Source organism: Mus pahari, chromosome 8 (genome assembly GCF_900095145.1).
Source record: "Mus pahari chromosome 8, PAHARI_EIJ_v1.1, whole genome shotgun sequence".
Classification (NCBI taxonomy): domain Eukaryota; kingdom Metazoa; phylum Chordata; class Mammalia; order Rodentia; family Muridae; genus Mus; species Mus pahari.
This window is the reverse complement of record NC_034597.1, coordinates 65,326,132-65,340,887: the sequence shown is the minus strand read 5'-3', so window position 1 is coordinate 65,340,887 and position 14,756 is coordinate 65,326,132. Positions and strand designations below refer to the sequence as shown.

The 14,756-nt window shown below is 43.8% G+C and overlaps 1 protein-coding gene across 4 annotated transcripts in view; it reads left to right on the top strand.

Moving 5' to 3' along the window:
• Lrch1 (leucine rich repeats and calponin homology domain containing 1) overlaps positions 1-14,756 on the top strand; it is a 179,513-nt gene that overhangs the window by 94,403 nt on the left and 70,354 nt on the right. For all 4 annotated transcript variants that reach the window (XM_021203346.2, XM_029541474.1, XM_021203345.2 and 1 more), the window contains exon 3: positions 10,945-11,071. In XM_021203346.2, coding sequence (XP_021059005.1) covers positions 10,945-11,071 — 127 coding nt within the window. The remainder of the gene's footprint in view (positions 1-10,944; positions 11,072-14,756) is intronic.

Sequence of the window (14,756 nt, the reverse complement as noted above, 5' to 3'; positions counted from 1 at the left end):
ACACACACACACACACACACACACACACACACACACACACACACCCTTCCTGCAAACACATACAACAGTATAACCCCTAAACCTATGTTGCTGGTTTTGAAAGTGTTTGATAAATCAACATTCTCACTGACACTGAGTTTTCCTGGAAGATTTCCCCCTTGATTTTTAAGCATGTATTTTCATTTTAAATGAAGCAGATTTCAAGCAGTAGTTTTTCAGGGACTGCCACAATCTGGACGAGCTTGGTCGTAAGGAAAGGAGTGATCTTAGGGTGAGGCTTTATCTAATCAAACTGGGGTTATTTTTTTTTTTTTTTTAGCAGTGGTTGCTACCCAGTTGGGCTGTAAACATATGGAATATTTTAAGCAGTGAGTTATTTATACTCAAGAGGAGACTAATGGACTGTTATTGTGGGAAACCAGTACAGTTGCAGTCCCCAAATATGGTACAGGCAGGCACAGCTGAAAGGCCATGTAGCAGCTACTGCAGAATTGGGCTAAAGGCTGAGGCGTGCATGCCTTTGAAGATTCGCTCTGGGGGGCTGATTGAGTTCTCCTTTCAAACCGAATCCCTAACCTGCTCCAAACATGTGTTTTTACATGTGTGGGCATGAAATTAATTGGCATAGTTTCCAAGAACCCAGTTCAAATCATAATTGAAGTAATCACGTGTGTTTCTCATTTTAAGGCATTTTAAGATTGCAGATGACAGGAGTGGTGAGACTGTAGTCCTCACAATTGCTCTCAAAGTGAGGTTTAAACTCGGGCTCCCAGATTGGGTGTGTGCACTGAACTTGAACTAAATCCTTTGGGCTGAGGTTAGTGAAGGATAGTAGGCCATGTGAGACCCTGGGTTCCAAACTTTCAGATTGAAGAATTTATGTAAGCTATTTCTTTTGTTCTAGAATGAAGAAGCGTAAGTATAGTGTTTATTTGATTTTAGATTAAAATTAAAGTGCATCAATACCATCACGAGGTAACTCAAAGGCAGCTTTTGTAGTTAATTGTCACACATTCCTGTGGGAAGGAAGGGCCTGGGGGTAGGAGTGCTGTGACAGCTTGGGGGGAAGTACTCAGTCTTTATGGGAAGGCAAGGTGAGAAGCTTTGCAGGGTTGGCTGGCAGGAAGCAGGAAGCAGGAAGCAAGCAGGAGAATGAATGGGTCCTCTATGGATATTGTTCACTGCCCTGTGCATATGAAAACTAGCAGGTGCCGTATGCAAAACAGAAGACAGCCATGATGCTTTCAGAGAGGGCGAGCAGATTTCACACCAGGTGTGTTCCATCAACAAAGGAAACTTCCTGGCTAAAGTGACTGCTGCTTCCTGAAGATCAGGTGCCCAGCACGGACAGTAATCCTCCAGCAGTCAGTCCAGATGTGTATGCCCTCTCTGTGCTGGGAGCTGCTAAGCCTGGTGTGGCCACACTGAAACCAGTCCTGGGACTCTTCCGCCCCGAGGTGTTTTCTTATCAGTTCTGCAGAGATTAAATAATTTCACATCACTGTTTCTATGACTGTCTGAAGACCTAGAAATATATCCCAGGGTTCTTGTTTTGCTAGAGATCAGGTGGATGACCACAGGGAAAAACTCATTGGTGGGAGTGTGCCCCAGTCTTGACTGTCTGGACTAAAGACAGGAGGACTAGGCTGGGGACAGAGCCCAGTTTGGCTGTCCTCAGCAGGTCTTTGATTATATTTATTTTTAGCTTGTATGTTTTCACCAATTGAAACATAGAATCTTATTTTATTCTTTTTTTTTTTTTTTTTCTGTTAGAGAGTAGGACAGCCTTATTTACCAAACCGAGTAATTATTATACTCTTTAATAGTATAAAATGTCTTAGGTAAAATTCTCCTACTTGTCCTACAGGTTTTTAATGTGCCTGTTTGACTTGGGGCGTCTGGATGATTTCCATACTTAATAAGTAGCTAATGTCTTTTAGGTCTCCAGTGGTGTCTCCCTGGCCCTTGCTAGTCAGTGCTTAAAATCAGTTGGAATTTTAAGCAGTTAAGGACAATGAATTGAAGTAGCTGAGCATGCATCTGCTCTATTGTTAACTCTCTTTAAAAACCCTATTAATAGTAAGGTGTGGATGGTTTCACTTTTAGTATTTGGCCAAGCACTTTTGTATCTAGAAGCTCATGCTAGGTAGATCTTTTAAAATATCTTCTACGTTCGTTCATTCGTTCGTCATTCGCTTGCTTATTTATTTATTTATTTATTTATTTATTTATTTATTTATTTATGTGTGTACATGTGTGCACGTGTGTGTGCACATATGTGAGTCATTTAGCATATGTGGAGGTTTGAAGACAACTTTCTGCAGCCTGTCTTTTCTCTTCTGCTATTGGTCCTGGAGAGCCAATTCAGAGGATCAGTATTGGCGGTAAGCCCCTTTACCTGCTGAGCCATCTTACCAGACCAAGGGAGATCTTACTATGTTCATTTTTTTCGCCGGCAAGACCATAGAGATTAAATGGTGTGCCTCAACCTATAGAAATGAAGGTTTTGGCAAAGGCGGGATTTCAATTCCTCCCCTGTGGTTCCAGAATTGGTAAGCATTCTGCACAGTAATACAAAGGTCATGGTAGATAAATCTTCGATAAGCATTTTCTATGAATTATTTCTGAGTCATTTCTAAGTAAGTTTATTAAGTGAAGACACATGCATACACACACAAAACTATATTTTGTATTATTCCTTGATAGTGAAATCAGATAAGCAATATTACATGTCTGTGTTTTTTAAAAAAAAAACTATTTCAAGAAAAAATAGCTAAAATAAACCAACAAAAAGTAGTTAATTTAGGCCTTCAAAATGGACACTGATAAGCTCTTCATTCTATATATATATATATATATATATATATATATATATATATATAATACTCTCTAAAAATAAACCCATAAGAAACATCTTGGCTTGTGAATCCCTTAATTTAGGATGAAAGTATGGCGGTTTGGTCTTTTGCTATGTATTGTAGTGCTAAATACTGGCCCCCAAGTTGGTTGTCCTCAGGAACAATATTTTCTTGTACACCAAGTTATGCTATGTAACCCTGCTCCTTAGTTTAAAACCATTGGTTGAGTAAAGATGTCTACAGCCTATAGCTGGGCAGAAGAGAGAGGTAGGCAGGGCTTCAGTTCTCTGGCCGAGGAAAAGAGGGACCTATGGAGAAAGAAGACACCATGGGGTGAAGAATCATGAGAGCTAGCCATGAGGGCTGCCCAGTCGGAGTAGGTGTGTCTCAGGAGGAGCATGGCAAGTCATATCCTCGGGGTTATTGATAGAGAAGTAGATACTAATAGCCACAGAGGGTTGATATCTGCCCATCTGATTAAGGCTTGTTATAAATATAAAAGTCTTTATTCAAGGTGGGGTAGAAACCCCCAAATTAATATTAAATATTTACCACAAGAAAGGGCAGTGTGCTAGCATGTGAAAATTCATCCCTGTGGATTTTGGCACGAAACGAAAGAAAGCCAGAGATGGTTTTGAGCCGTGTGACTTGGTTTATGATGAGGAATTACTGAAAAAGTGACATCAAAAGGACCAGGTGGGAGCCAGGCCTTTGTCCCTCTCCTCTCTCCCTGTCCAGTTTACCCAGGCAGAGCAGGGACAGTGGCAGGAGGAGGCAGACAGGCTCTCCTGCAGCAAGGACAGGGAATTCTGGGATACCACAATTGAACCTGTGATTCTGTATCAGCTCAGGAAGCCCTTTTTACTACAAATCAACTTCTTTGTAACAGCGTAACTGAAATAAACAACAATAAAGAAAATTAGCTTTTTAGACAGGTGTCACTGATTAAAGATTGAACTTTAGCCTTGACCTTATCAGGCACTGTGTGACCTTATCCTTAAACATTGTTTCCTTGAAGAATCCAGGTTTTTTTTTTTTTTTTTTTTTATCCAGTAGGCTTGCAGGAGAGAAGCAGAGGCTTGGGACCCCTGGGACTTGCCTGAGAGAAATAAGTGTCAGATGAATGGCTTCAGGAAGCTAAGGATGCTGACATAGGCAGTGGACATGGAGCTACAGGGACACAGTTGCCCCTCCCCTTTATGAATGTTTCCCTTGGGGACCGTGGGTCTTTGTTACCCATGTGTGTTTCCTTTGACTCTCATGAAAACTGCAAATAATCCAAAAATACCTTGTGACAAAGTATATGAGACAGATGCTGAAGGAGCAGATGTGGCAAAGAGGAAACATGCCCCTGCTCGTGTGTGTGCTAATTAACTAGATTGTTAACTCCATGGATTTGAGGGGGACTAAGCAGCTTTTCCTATAAAACCCATTCGACCCACCAGGGAGACCATGGATGGTTTTAAAGTGTGTGTGTGTGTGTGTGTGTGTGTGCGCGCGCGCGGGCGCGCGCGCACGCGCGCACGCGCGCACGCGTGTCTGTCTGTCTGTCTGTGAGTGAGTGAGAACATCTTTGAAGATTAGAGAAAGTGTGGTCCTGGAATAAGAGTTAAAGGTGCTTGTGAGTCCCCCAGCCTGGGTGCTGGGAGCCAAACGCTGTGTTCTGGAAGGACAGCAGACACTTTAAACTACTGAGCCACCTCTCCGGTGTCCAGAGGTTTAGACTGTTCAGTTTGAAGCCAGCACTGGCCCTCAAACACCTCCAGGGAGAGTGAGCCAGCACAGCAGAGCCTTCTCTGCGGTGTTTTTGGCTGCTGTGATAATGACTCAGTCAGTCTTGTCACTGGCCTGGCTAAGTGCTTGTGTTGATTGGATGGCGAGACCTGGACAGAAGTATTAGGAAAGGTCTCAACGTGGGTTGGAAAGTAAAAATTTCTGGAAATATCCATCCCCCCACCCCTAATCCTCTCTTCAGCAGGAAGTCGAGATATGCCTTTTTTTCTGAGAGAATTGCCTTGTTAGGCCAGTTTTCACCTTGTGAAAAGGAGCTCTATAAAGCTCTCTGCTTTGGGAGTCAGGTCTCCATCTATCCTGGGTGTTCTTTCTCCCTCGGCTTCCTAAGTGCTGGGTCACAGGTGTATAGCCCCATGCCTGACTTACATACTTATAAATATTTCATAATCACAAATTACCTTGTGAATTATGTACTTGCCACCTTTGAATAACTGGGCTCTCTTCCTAGAGATGGCTATAGAGCCTTCCTCAGAGCTTAAGAAAAGCCAGCAGAATACCAAGGGGACCATTATCCAACCAGTTTCTTAAACAGTTCCTGTTGGTGGGAGAGCACTATGGGAGGACAGAGGGACAGGCTGGGCCCACTCCACCCTCCACTGTCCCAAAAGACTGGGGAGAGTGTGATAGTCTTTGATTTTAACCTTGGAAGGTTCCTACCTGGTCCCCCAGAGCCCGGGCCCCACTTACTCTATCCTTTTGGACCTTTATAGGAAAGCTTTCTGTCCAGTTGTAGAGATAGCTTCCCTGCAGACCTGGGTCACGGGAGAAATTGTTGATGGGCTGTTTCTTGCTCTAATAGAGCTAGCTGGGCATCAGGTACCTGGAGCAGGGGTGATAGTGAGCTTTGCTCAGCACAGCACCTGCTTTTTCTGGGCCCATAGGTTAGGATTGCCTTTTGGTGGATCAGATTCCTGCCCCTTATTATGTGCAGGGAGGTGGGAATCTCTAGTATAGCATATGCACTACAGAGCATGGAGTACCACATATCAGAGAGATGGCATAGATAGAAACACCCATGAGAGAAACATCTAAGCAAGCTTACCTTGGTACATGATGCTGCTTTCCTTACTATAGAAACACTTGTAAGAATTTTGGAAAATATAGCAATGTATACAAAGGAAAATAAAAAACCACTTATTGGATACACTCAAATGACCACCAATGATATTTTGATATGTTAGAAATTTGTCTCTCTTACTGTGACATACAGTTGTTTTTCTATGTAATTGTACATGCACAGAGGGTATGACATTGACGTGTTAATTCGAGTGTGCACAAACACAAGGAAGTTTTTATTATTATTATTATTTTCTTTATTTACATTTCAAATGCTATCCCGAAAGTTCCCCATACCCTCCCCCTGCCCCTGCTCCCCTATCCACCCACTCCCACCTCTTGGCCCTGGCCTTCCCCTGTGCTGGGTCATATAAAGTTTGCAAGACCAAGGGGCCTCTCTTCCCAATGATGGCCGATTAGGCCATCTTCTGCTACATGTGCAGCTAGAGACACGAGCTCAGGGGGTACTGGTTAGTTCATATTGTTGTTCCACCTACAGGGTTGCATCCCCCTCCAACTCCTTGAGTACTTTCTCTAGCTCCTCCATTGGGGGCCCTGTGTTCCATCCAATAACTGACTGTGAGCATTCACTTCGGTGTTTGCCAGGCACTGGCATAGCCTCACAAGAGGCCACTATATCAGGGTCCCTTCAGCAGAATCTTGCTGGCATGTGCATTAGTATCTGGGTTTGGTGGCTGATGATGGGATGGATCCCCGGATGGGGTAATCTCTGGATAGTCCATCCTTTCATCTTAGCTCTAAATTTTGTCTCTGTAGCTATATCCTTTCATGGGTATTTTGTTCCTTATTCTAAGGAGGAATGAAGTATCCACACGATGGTCTTCCTTCTTGGTTTTCTTGTGTTTTGCAAAATGTATCTTGGGTATTCTAAGTTTCTGGGCTAATATCTGCTTATCAGTGAGTGCATATCTAGTGACTTCTTTTGTGATTGGGTTACCTCACTAAGGATGATATCCTCCAGATATATCCATTTGCCCAAGAATTTCATAAATTCATTGTTTTTAATAGCTGAGTAGTACTCCATTGTGTAAATGTACCACAGTTTCTGTATCCATTCCTCTATTGAGGGACATCTGGGTTCTTTCCAGCTTCTGGCTATTATAAATAAAGCTGCTATGAACATAGTGGAGCATGTGTCCTTATTACCAGTTGGAAGATCTTCTGGGTATATGCCCAGAAGAGGTATTGTTGGGTCCTCCGGTAGTACTATGTCCAATTTTCTGAGGAACCGCCAGACTGATTTCCAGAGTGGTTGTACAAGCTTGCGATCCCACCAGCAATGGAGGAGTGTTCCTCTTTCTCCACAACCTCGCCAGCACAGGGAAGTTTTTAATAGTTGCAATCCCATGCCATTGGCTTCATCTATACAATATCTGGGAGAGACAGTGAGAGAACTGTACCCTTCTGTCTCTGGTCGTGCGACAAAGGCTCTGTGTTGGGGAGGAGGCTGAAATGAATGGCTGACACGAACATGTGGAGAGTCGATCACGTTTCATGAACTGACTCTCTTTCTCTGTCTTAGAAAACTAAACGTGGGCAATGGGAAATCAGGAGACTTGGTGTGGTCTGGCCCTGCGTGCAGAGTGAAGCAAAGCCTCTGTCAGGCTTGGCTCGCTGCTCTGCAAAGCTGAAGCCCTCTGGCTTCCGGGCATCCTTTGGTAGAAGGCCACATATCTCTATCTCTTTTCTTTACCTCAGCTCCTTTGCAGGTACTGAGACTGACTTCAGGTGTAGCCGCTCTTGTCGTGCGGAACTGAGGGAACCCCACTGATTTGTGCATTGCTGTAATTCTCCTCTCCCTGCCAACAGTGGCTCTCCTTTGAGAAACCACACCTTCTATACTCATGGACATTTCTCTCCTACCCCCCACCCCAGCACCTCTCTCTTTCTTCCTTTTCGTGCTTAAAGTTAATATTAAAAATCTTGGGTTCTGGAGAGATGGCTCGGTGGTCAAAAGCACTTCCTGCTCTCCCAGAGGACGCAGGTTCAGTTTCAGGAAGCCTCATGGTGGTTTACACACATTCATAATTCTACTCTCAGGGGATCTGATGCTCTGTCTGGGCACCTGCACTTATATGGCACATGTTCTCAGGCAAAACACTCATAAACATTAAGGAAGAAGAGAAGGAAGAGGAGGAGGAAGAAGAAGAAGAGGAAGAGGAAGGATGGAAGAAAGAGGAGGAAGAAGGAAGGAAAAAAGAAGTCATCTACCAGTAAACTCTAAATGTGCTTAACTTATTTTTATTTTTATTTATTTATTGATTGCTTTGGTCCTGTCTGACTGAGGTTTCTGTTCATGCTGTCATGAGAGACTGGTTAGATAGCAATCTGTTAATGTAACAGAACAATTGAAATAACTGACTTAAAAAAAAAAAAAAAGGAAAGATTTGCTTTAGCTTTCTTTTGCAAGTTCCAGTCTAATCTAGAGGCCCCATTGCTCTGGGGCTGTGGTGAGGTAGGGGTACATCATGGTGGTACTGTTGGAGGTTAGTGGGCTTTTGTTCTTTTAATCATTTATTTTTATTTCATGTGAACTCATGTTTTGCCTGCATGTATGGCTGTGAGAGGCTGTCAGATCCCTGGAAGTGGAGTTACAGACTTTGTGAGCTACCATGTAGTTGTTGGGAATTGAACCCAAGTCCTCTGGAAGAAGAGGCAGTGCTCTTAACTGCTGAGCCCTTTCTCCAGCCTGGTGGTGGCATTTAAGAGGTAGCCTGTAGTACTTGGCCTCTGGGGACTGTTTATGGCATGAGCTTCCAATGCTGTTGGTTTGAGAAAAAGGTTGTCCTTCTGTCTTCCCATCCTTCTGTCCTCCTATCCAAGGAGCCCCTTGGCACCACACTGTGCAAAGCTGCCCCCTGCAGAGGGCCACTCTGTTTATAATATGAGCTGCAGCCTGGTGAAATGATCAGACCTAGTGGTTAGCGTCTTCCCTTCCTTTTTTTTTTTTTTTAATTTAAGATTTATTTATTATATATAATATACACTGTAGCTGTATAGACACACCAGAAGAAGGCATCAGATCTCATTACAGATGGTTGTGAGCCACCATGCTGCTTGGACATGACCTCTCTCTGGAAGAGCAGTCAGTGCTCTTAACCACTGAGTCATCTCTCCAGCCTCTGTATCTTCCCTTTCTTAGACAGTGCTCATGCATTTGATGGAAACATCTTAGCCCATCAGTGATACTGAGATACTCGGGGGCAACTGGAAAGTTGGCTCGCCTGACTCCTTCAGGACCCCAGAGTTCATTCATTTAGTTCAATTGTACTTTTTTTTTCTCTCAGAATTGCACATTTCTTTTAAAAATAGTTCATTGTAAATGTTAAAAATTAAAAATAGGTTTTTTTATTTTCTTATTTTTTTCAATTTTTTTATTAGATATTTTCTTCGTTTACGTTTCAGATGCTCTTCTGAAAGTCCTCTATACCCTCCCCCCCGTCCTGCTCCCCTACCCACCCATGCTCCCCTACCCACCCAAAAACAGTTTTTTTCTTATATATATATATTAATTAATTACGGCTTCCCTTCCCTCAACTGCTCCCCACCTCTCCATGTGTCTAAGTCCATATCTTTTCTTGCTTTCTCTCCTCCTCTCTCTTTAGAAAACAGGCTTCCAAAAAGTAATAAGATAAAAACAGACAGATAGATGTACAGACACAAAAAGAACTGAAGACAATGCATAAGAACACATGTAGTCACAGACACACACACACCGACACACATAGAAATCCCATTAAAAACCCTAAACTGGAAACCATTATATATAAGCAAATGGCCTGAAAGGTTAAAAAACTGCCCAGACACTAAAAACAAACAAACAAACAAACAAACAAACAAAACAAAACCCATTGAAAACTATTGTATTATGGACGGCTGGGCATGGTTCCTGCCCTTACAAGTGGTTCGTATATCCAGTGAGATCCCACTGGAGAAAACTAACTTTTCCTTTGTAAGCAGTTATCAGTCGGAGATAGGTTCTGTGTTAGGGATGGAGCATTGTGTGCACTTCCGCTTTCACCACTGGGACCCCCATCTGGCTTAGCCCTGTGCAGGCCCGTTGCCTCCTGCCAAGTCTCTGTGTGTTCATATGCATGTCAGCTCTGCTATATCTGGAAGACCTTGTTTTCTTGGTGTTTCCATATCCTCCATCTCCTCCATCTCCTCTCGCTCTCAGAATCTTTTTGCTTCGTCTTCCACAGAGTTCCCTGAGCCCTGACAGAAGGGGTCTGATGGTCCTTCTCTCTCCACTTCCCCATCAACCCATAACTATCTTTTCTATTTCCCCCAGTCTCTTACTCTGTGTCTAACCTCTGTAGTTATATGGGTTATAGCTCTGCTTACCGAAAACTTATTAGCTAACATCCACATATGTGCAAATGCATGCCATAGTTGTTCTTTTGGGCCTGGGTTATCTCATTCAGAATAATTTTTACTAGCTCTACTCACTTACCTGTAAATTTCATTTTTAAATTAGCCGAGTAATAGTCTGTTGTACGAAGAGACCACTTTTTCATTTTCCGTCCATCTGCTGAGGGACATCTAGGTTGTTTCCAGTTTCTGGCAGCAATGAACACAGCTGTAAGTGTCTCTGTGGTAGGATGAAACATCCTTTGATTATATGCCCAGAGAGGCATAGCTGGCTCTTGAGGTAGATCAGTTCCCACTGCCACACTGCTTTCCCTAGGAACTATACAAGTTTATACTCCCATCAACGATGGATATGTGTACCCCCTAGCTCTGTGTCCCCACCAGCAGGCGCTGTCATTTGTTTTATCCACCTTGGCTATTCTGACCAGTATAAATGAAATCTCAAGGAGTTGTCAAATTGCATTTTGATACTTGGTATCCAGTCTTTGTCTATCCACTCCTGTATTTTTTCTTATGTTTTTTTAATCCCCCCTTGCACACATAAAATTTAAAATTTGAGTGATTTCATAGATAGTATTGGAGTATTTGCAATTTGCAAAATGTTCACAGTTGAGCATGGTGGTGCAGGATTATAATCGTAGCACTTTGGATGCAGAGAGAAAATATTATACTGTTTAAAGCAATCCTAGGCTATTGAGATTTCCAGGACAGCTAGGCCTACATAGAGATCTCCAATAACCCAAAGGGAACCACACTCGCCAGCGAAAGAGAACCCGCTCTCAAGCAGCAGCATCATGATGTGGCCTTTCTGTTTACGTGTGTTCTTGTTGTATTGTCTTTACAGTCGAAATCAGCTGTCTGCCCTGCCCGCCTGCCTGTGTGGTCTGCCTCTCAAAGTCTTAATCGCAAGCAACAACAAGCTTGGATCACTGCCTGAAGAGATAGGTCAGCTCAAACAGTTAATGGAGTTGGTATGTCACTGATTTCTAAGATGCTCTTGTTTGTTAACCGACTATAACCGCTAGACGTCCTCAGAAAGACTTTGTTACAGAAGGACAAGGAGAAGTCTGTGATCATCCTCCCCCTGTTGCTCTAACAAAATACCCGAGACTGGGAATTTTATACAACAGATTATTTAGATCACAGTTTTAGAGGCTGAAAGTCTGTGTGATCCCTTTGGCCTCTGCTGTGGGATTTCTTTCCTCATGGCTGATAGCATCTTGGTGGGAGCAAATGTGTGACAGAAAGAGCACATGGCTAGACCGGAAGCCAAGGAGAGGGAGGGACCAGTTTTACTCTTATATGATGATCCATTCTCATTGGTCCCTAGTGGGATCCTGTAAGCAGTATGATAACCCTGTCTAAGAGCATGCCCCAGTGCTACAGTCATCTGCTAGTCTCCATCTCTTAAAGGATCCCCCTACCTCCTAACACCGCCATAGGCTCCACCCCTTAAAGGATCCCTGTGGCGGTTTGGCCCAGGGAGTGGCACTATTAGGAGGAGCAGCCTTGTTGGAGTGGGTGTGGTCTTGTTGGAGGAAGTGTGTCACTGTGGGTGTGGGCTTTACAACCCTGTGCTAGCTGCCTGGAAATCAGTCTCCTGTTTGCCTTCAGGTGAAGATGTAGAACTCTCAGCTCCTCGTGCACCGTGCCTTCCTGGAAGCAGGGTTCTGGGATCCTATAAGGAGTTCGGCAAAGCTGTCTCCATTTTGGGACACAAGCTGTGTGTTCCTTCTGTAGTTAGCTGATCTTTGCTGGGGTCTCCTGTGTTGTTGCCAGCTCCTGTCCTACACCTTACTGCCACAGTTCCGTCTCCCTCAGGCCTGCAAGGTACAGGGTGTCAGAGTGTCAACGTGTTGTAGAAGTTCCACTGTTCGATGACAACTTGAGCAGTAACACCCTCATCCATAGCACTGTCCAGTAGACACCAAGACACACAAAAAAATGTGGTTTAAATGTAGTATGGCTATGTTTAAACAGTTAAAAGAAACAAGAGAATGTAAGTCCTTGCTATAAATTATATTTAGCTCTAGATAGGTCAAACTTATGACCCCCAGTATGTATGTAAGAGAAAACTATCCAGGTGGGACTGTTTGTATCCTAGTGTTTGTACTAAGCCTTTCCTACCAAGTCCTGTGTGCATCATGCAGGGACCACGCAACACACATAGGACCAGCCACACTCTAGTGCTCAGTGCCAACAGGGCTGAGCCACCACTTTGATGTGACAGTTCTGTAGCTTTGGTGTGTTCTGTCTGTTGCTCCCTGGGTCTTGGCAAGTGTGCTTTTGGCAAAGAGCATTTTTGGGGGGGGGAATGCAGTGGGCTGGTTCAGTGGGTATAGAAACTTGTCACCAAGACCGATGACTTGAGTTCAGTCCCTTGGATCTATATGGTGGAAGGAGAGAACTGAGTCCTATAGTTATCCTCTGACCTCCACATGTGGTCTGTGGCATATATGCATACTAATAAACAAACATACATACATGTATGACATTTATTTTTGACGCAGGCAAAATATATTAATGACGTTATTTAACCATGGAGAAGTGATATGGCTAGCCTTGATTCAAGGTCATAGACCAAAAAAAGATTATTTTCTATCCATCCTCACTTATCTTTGATTTAGTTTTATTTATTTATTTTTTTGATTAAAATAGTAGTGTTACTATAGGTAACTGTGTCATGTCAAGTTATTTTTAGTTATCAATTGGGGAGAGAGTTCCCTGGAGAGCCAGATATCATTCTTGAGCAGAAGGCTTTTGTTTTTTGTAGTTACAGATTACCGATTTTTTTTTTTTTTTTTTTAAAGACTAAAGTTGGGCACTCCCCAGAGCATACAGAAAACTCACCATTTAAGGCTTGAGTGCTGAGGAAATCACTCCGCCCACTGGACTCTAAGCATTGTTTGTAGGCTGTTTTGGAAAAGCTGTTTCAAACACTTTCACAGCGGAGGGTTCTGAATAGAGTCATACCCACGTCTAAGTGTGCACCAGCATCCCAGAGTTCATGTCCACTTTAGAAACAAAGCCCAGATACCGCAGTCATCGGAAAGAACGCAGTTGTTCCTTCTTCGTTTTGCAAGGAAGTCAAGGGGCAGAACATCGTCCTAGCCTTGCCATCACAACTACCTTAGAGTCTTAAGACAGCCATAGCCCACACAGGCAGCTCCCTGCACAGCCAGTGCCCCCCGTGGCCACTGCCCCACACCTATGCTCCCATCTCCCTGCACAGCACAGCCATTGTCCCACCCAGCCATTGTCCTGCACAGCCATCTGCCTACCCAGTCAACACCCGGGACAACCAACACCTAGCCATTCTTCTTCTCAGCCTTTGTGTATTTTCCATCGGATGCAGGCACTGGTGCAGGGCAGCTAATGGAATCTTAACACTCTTTCTCTGACCCTTTTAGAGTCACTACTGATAAATCAGTCTAGAACTTTCAGACCCCCTCGCCCAGTCTGAATCATTTCCTCACCATCTCTCGAGGTTTATCTTGCAGCTTAGATAGTGTGTGAGTTAAGTGCTGCTTCGTGGGAAGCAGAGCGAAGGCTGATGTGTCGTGAGCATCTTTTTCTAGTAGGCTCTTAACTGTTACATTCACCTGCATCATTCCATAAAGCCTTAAAATAACCCAGCAAGGCGGGTAGCACGTTGCTATGTTATAGTCTGGAGCTGCTTTTGTAGTTACTTACCTAAGGGGATGGAGCAACGTGGCCGATTAGAGTCCACACCAGTATTGAGCTCAGTGGTGCGGAAAATGGTGATTTCTTTCTCTGGAATTCCTTATTACAGTTTACTGTGACTTTCTTATTAAACTTGTGACAAGCCTCAACTTGCAGATGAGCCGGAGACCTTCTCCGTGATGGCCCTGGACAAATGGACATGTTTGAATGTTTCCTTACAGTAGAACCAGGGCAGGTTGTGGGCATCTGTAGCCCTGCGTAGACTAAATCTCATTTAAACTCAATTAAACCCTTTGGAACTTGTTGAACTTGTGTGTGTGTGTGTGTGTGTGTGTGTGTGTGTGTGTTTGCATGTTTATAAATGTATTTGGAGGCCAGGGATAAGTCTTGCGTGTCTTCCTTAATGGGTTCTCCATTTGTATATGTCTCTCTCTCTCTGTGTGTTTGTATATGCATAAGTGTTGGTATGGTAGTGCATTTATGTGTGTACATGTAACATATGTGCCTGTTCCCGTGCATGGGGAAGCCAGAGAAGGATGTTCAGGGTTCTCTGTCACTCTCTGCCATATTCCCAGGAGACATGATCTCTCGGAGAACCTAGATAATGTATTTCTTCAAGACTGGCAGGACAGTAGGCCCCAGCAGTCCTCTTTCAGCCTTCCACTCTCAGTGCAGGGGACGATAGGCACACAGCACCACACTTGGCTTTGAGATTCGCTCTGCAGATCTCGCTCAGGTCCTCATACTCCTGCTGCATGGACTCTTGCTGAGGGCAGACTCCGGGCCTTCTACCTTATTTTTTGAGGTAGGATCTCTCACTGACTGATTTAGACTAGCTGGTCAGCAAATCCCAAGAATCTTCTAGTTTCTTTCTGTCCTTCCTCCCAGGGCTGGGATTACAGGCAGCTGCTTCTGTTCCCAGCTTTTTTTTTTTTTTTTTTTTTTTGGTTTTTCGAGACAGGGTTTCTCTGT